Source organism: Gloeophyllum trabeum (assembly GCF_000344685.1).
Source record: "Gloeophyllum trabeum ATCC 11539 unplaced genomic scaffold GLOTRscaffold_00007, whole genome shotgun sequence".
Classification (NCBI taxonomy): domain Eukaryota; kingdom Fungi; phylum Basidiomycota; class Agaricomycetes; order Gloeophyllales; family Gloeophyllaceae; genus Gloeophyllum; species Gloeophyllum trabeum.
This window is the reverse complement of record NW_006920416.1, coordinates 179,589-184,246: the sequence shown is the minus strand read 5'-3', so window position 1 is coordinate 184,246 and position 4,658 is coordinate 179,589. Positions and strand designations below refer to the sequence as shown.

Sequence of the window (4,658 nt, the reverse complement as noted above, 5' to 3'; positions counted from 1 at the left end):
CCGGACGGTTGCAAAGCCATTACTGTAGTATAAATGGTACAAAGTAGCGTACAGAAAAACAAGTTTCGACTTCACCATCTGAGAGAATTAGCGTTACGATCTCAGCGACCCAAGAAGTTCGAAAGCGTCGAACTTAGCGAATTATAACCGATCCTAGCTTTGCCAATAGGCCTGACTCGTCGAGTGAATTATCTCCACCAATGATTCAATTAGCTCCGGTGAGTCTCACATAGCCAAATAAAATTAAACAAGTCTTTCTAGTGTTTCCTACTCCCGTGGTGGTTTGCAACTTTGTTTGCGACTTTCCGGAGATAAATACTCCGGAGCGTCCATTAGTGTTTGTTTCAGGTGTCAAGGTTTTTGTTTTATTTTTCTAGGCCTTCCTACGGACTACCCTACAGCGTCTTACTCCTCCTTTCCCCCTCGAACTATTAAATACCCCTCAGTTGTCTCGGACCGCCTTCACCCATATCACGGGGTTTAGGTTTATTCCTTTTGGTCCTTGGTGATTGTTGTGTGTCTGTGCATATCAGCGGCTCATACTCAAAGTCATCATTCCCCTCCATGTGTTAGGTTTTGGTTGTATTGGATGTAGAGCCACTGGGACAAATAGGTACAAACAGCTTGACTATGTACTGAGCCACTTTCTTTCCTTTGTTCCTTAGTCCGTTGCTCTATACTAGCCTCTGGTGTCTGTGTCTGAGTCTCTGGGCATCTTTCGTGTCCTTCTGGTCTATCCCTGCCACGTCTAATAGGTTATGAGCCCAACAAGCTCTGAGCCTCATTTTCACTGGTGCTGCAACATCCACTCTACATCTGCGCAATCCACCCCATTCCACTTGCCATCCATCCCTGGAATCATTCTCTCCCAACAATACACACCCTCACTATCAGGTGTTATGATCAAAACACTTTTCACGATCACACGTGTTTGACACACGCACACAGAACCACACAGACATTGCAACCATGCATATCTCATCTTAAAAAACCCTTTCACTATCATTTATTATTTACGCATTGCTGCCTCACCGATCATAAACTATTCTACATTAATAATGACTGGTTTCCACATTCTCTTAGATACTTATGTAAACCTTTCCATTAACGCATGTACAAGTATATTTGGACATTCTGCAATATATAAGCCGCGATAGCAAAGTGCTCAGACCTTAGCTTCGATCTGGCATTTCATTCGTGTCATTAGATCGAAGCTACCTCTCCACCTTCGCGTCGACATTGTCGATATCCCTCCATATCCCTCTCTCACTGTGGCACCTGTAACAAGGAGCCGAACACGGTACTCTCTTTGATCCTACCCATCCTACACCACCTACATTTATCCCATATCCGAACCCCTATTCTATCCCATCACACCCCACGCTCCAAGACAGATTCAAGAACGACAGCTGAAGGCTATCAGGCACTACAGACAGCACCTAACCCTTTACTACTAACCGTTTGAATCCCACGCCTGTATCCAAGGGTGGTGCATACTCACTAAGCTGGGTGAAAACCTACATGCATAGCGCGGGCTGTGGACACAGGGACTACCATATCCCCATCGGTTGCAGTGTTTGTAGGGAAGTAGTGGCACCGTAGTGACTCTTGAGAGTCAGCGAAAGTGGTGTCAGGGAGCTTAGAAAAGCGGCAATATCCTACCTTGAGTACAGAAGCTCCTGGGCTCGTGACCCTTGAGCGAAGAGGCAGATGCTGGGTACCAGATGAGAAGACCCGGGTCAGACAGCCTTGCAATCATTCCTATTCCTATCTATTAGCACCAACATCTACCCGAAATCTGCGAACTAAGTAGCAGATTTTGGTTCTTCCAACGAAGTTCCCACCACGGCCGATCACCGTTATCAGATCAACAATGAAACCCCTTGGTTCGGACCAACCCGACCATATTCACCAATTTCATATTCCACCACCCCACGTTCACCCCAGTCAGAAACCTCTGACGATATCTATCCACCCGACGTAAATCCCATAGCCATCGAAACCCTAATTGCTAGAGCAATGGCAGGCGAAGACAACCAGAAAGAAAGGAAAGGGCACGTTGCTAAGCCCGATTACTTCGACGGAAACAAGACCAAGTTCAAGGCTTGGTGGAGACAGGTACTCACGTACCTGAGAAACAATAAGAAAGATTTCGGTACAGACGATGAGAAGATCGACTTCGTCATCTTATATCTCAGAGGACCCAAGGCAGAAGTTTGGTCGCAGAACTATTACGATCAATTCTTCAATGACAGTACGGAGAAGTGGGAAAAGACGTGGGCAGTGTTCAAATCAGAGATCACCAATGCATTTCAGGATTCGAATCTTGCTGCACAGGCGCAGATCAAGATCGACCATCTGCGCCAAGGACAGAGGCCAGTTGAAGAGTATTTTCAAGAATTGGAAATACTAATGACGCAAGCTGGGTACAAGAAAGAAGATCAGTATATTCTGAAAACCGTCCGTACCAGCGTCAATGAGGCACTTGTCGACAAGGTTTACGGACAAGTCACGGTGCCGACGACATACGACAGATGGAAGGACGTACTGATCAAACTCGACAACACCTGGCGGGAGTGTCAGCAGGAGAAGGCCATGCGGGGCCTGAGAACAATACCGCCTAAGAAGGAAGGAGCGCCAGCGCCTAACGCCACAAATCAGACGCAGGCCACGCAAAGAGCACAACCGCCACAGAGACATGACGGGACGGGAACAACGTTCATGGGAACAGGACAACCCATGGACGTAGACCGGGTGTGCTTCAAATGCAAGGCCAAGCAGTCGGAGACGGGAACGTGTGGAAGCGTGTGGCACATTCCCAACAGGAAGGGAAGAACCACGAATCAGGTCAGACAGGTGGATTGGACAAAGCCGACGTCCGATCTCATCTCAGCAATCAAGGAATGGTCAAGGAAGGACCCTGAAGGATTCAAAGCAGCGGGTTTTGGCTACGGCACAGCTTGAGCACACCAAGCTCCGTGCCTCTTGATTCTCATAATAAATATTCTACGCTAGTCGTAGAAGAACCGACCCCAGACAGTATCTATATTCAGAATGTTTCCATGCAATTTTACAAAGAACTCGAGTCTCAAGTAGCACAGGATGTATTTAATGCTACAGAACCAATCAAACAGGCAGAGGAGTCTTCTTCACAGAAGCTCGGCAGGGCCTCTAAACCTGTGCTTAATTCCTCTAACAAAGACCAAAAACATTCACAAAAGGATCGAGTGCGACGATCAGAAAAACCAAAAACAGAGATTCCCATATTTTCCGAAGGACCTAAATTATTCCGGGTCGTGCGAGGATTAAAAAATGGCATGCAAATGGACCTGCCATTAACCCTCACGCAACTTGAAACTGAGAAAAGAAATGACGTGATAGTGCTCCTAGATACCGGGTGCACGGGTTCTTGTATCAATGAGAATACCATTGTAAAACTCGGGTTAGAGCAACATCATTTTGAAAATGATATACCAGTATTTAATGCAGACGGCACTCTAAATGCGGCTGGTAACATTACCGAATACATACGAGTGAAGGGTCAAATCGGAAACCATGAAGAAGTCTTGAATTTGCTAATCACAAATCTCGGCAAATCAGACGTTTTTCTTGGTTACGAATGGCTTGACTTCCACAACCCCAAAATTGACTGGCAAAAACAACTGCTGAATTTCACGCGTTGTCCACCGCGATGCACGGAAATGCGTAAAACCCAGCAAATTAACCAAGTCGAAATCGAGGAGGAAGACTCTGTATTTATGATTGACCCCAACACCTGGGTAAGACAGAAAACCCAAAATAAGAGGGAGTACGCGCGTTATTTATCAGCCAAGATGCTGCGAGCCTCCGCACTGGACATTGCTATTGAGGCCAACAAATCTAAGAAAGCAAAAACTTTCGAAGAATTGGTCCCGGAACAGTATCATCCATTCAGTGACATATTTAAAGAGGAAACATTCAATACGCTTCCAGAACATCGACCATGGGATCATGTCATCGAGCTTTTACCAGACAGTAAACCCTATTCTGGAAAAGTTTACGCAATGACGATCGATGAGCAAAAAGCGCTGGATGAATTCCTTGAAGATAACTTAAAAACCAGCAGGATCCGACCCAGCAAATCACCCTGGGGAGTGCCATTTTTCTTCGCCAAAAAAAAGGACGGAAAACTGCGACCAGTCAGTCGACGGGTGGAGTTCCCCTCACTCACACCCAGTCCCGCGCTGCTTCCGTCCACGAGTCTCTGTACAGCAGTCGTGTTTCACTTCATCCGGAGGGCCGCATGCAAGGTTGGCTTCGGCAGGATGATCAAGATAAACTCTCAGGAGCTGCAACGCTCCAGCAGCATCCAGGCTCAGCAGACTGGTCAGGTCCTCGCTTGTCACCCGAGTCGCCCCACTACATAGACTACATAAAATTGTATCTCATGTATTACCCCCTAACGTCATCACGACGGATGCTCCTTGACCATGACAATTCTATGGTGAATGTGACTGATATATGATAAGATGCGGACTATCGCAAGTTGAACGAAATGACAAAGAAAAACAAATACCCTTTACCGCTCATTTCAGACCTCATCAATAAATTAAAGAATGCCAAATACTATACAAAACTAGACATTTGCTGGGGATATAATAACATTTGTATGAAGGAAG

The 4,658-nt window shown here is 46.2% G+C and overlaps 2 protein-coding genes across 2 annotated transcripts; both read left to right on the top strand.

The window, feature by feature from the left end:
- Window positions 1-2,019: 2,019 nt before the first annotated feature.
- GLOTRDRAFT_13621 (uncharacterized protein) lies at window positions 2,020-2,418 on the top strand (the record flags this gene model as incomplete). The annotated part of the gene is made up of 1 exon (XM_007867876.1): window positions 2,020-2,418. A coding segment is annotated over one exon (399 nt), but the record flags the coding sequence as incomplete, so codon positions are not given.
- Window positions 2,419-3,290: 872 nt separating this feature from the next.
- On the top strand, window positions 3,291-3,647 carry GLOTRDRAFT_10551 (uncharacterized protein; the record flags this gene model as incomplete). The annotated part of the gene is made up of 1 exon (XM_007867873.1): window positions 3,291-3,647. A coding segment is annotated over one exon (357 nt), but the record flags the coding sequence as incomplete, so codon positions are not given.
- Window positions 3,648-4,658: the final 1,011 nt, after the last annotated feature.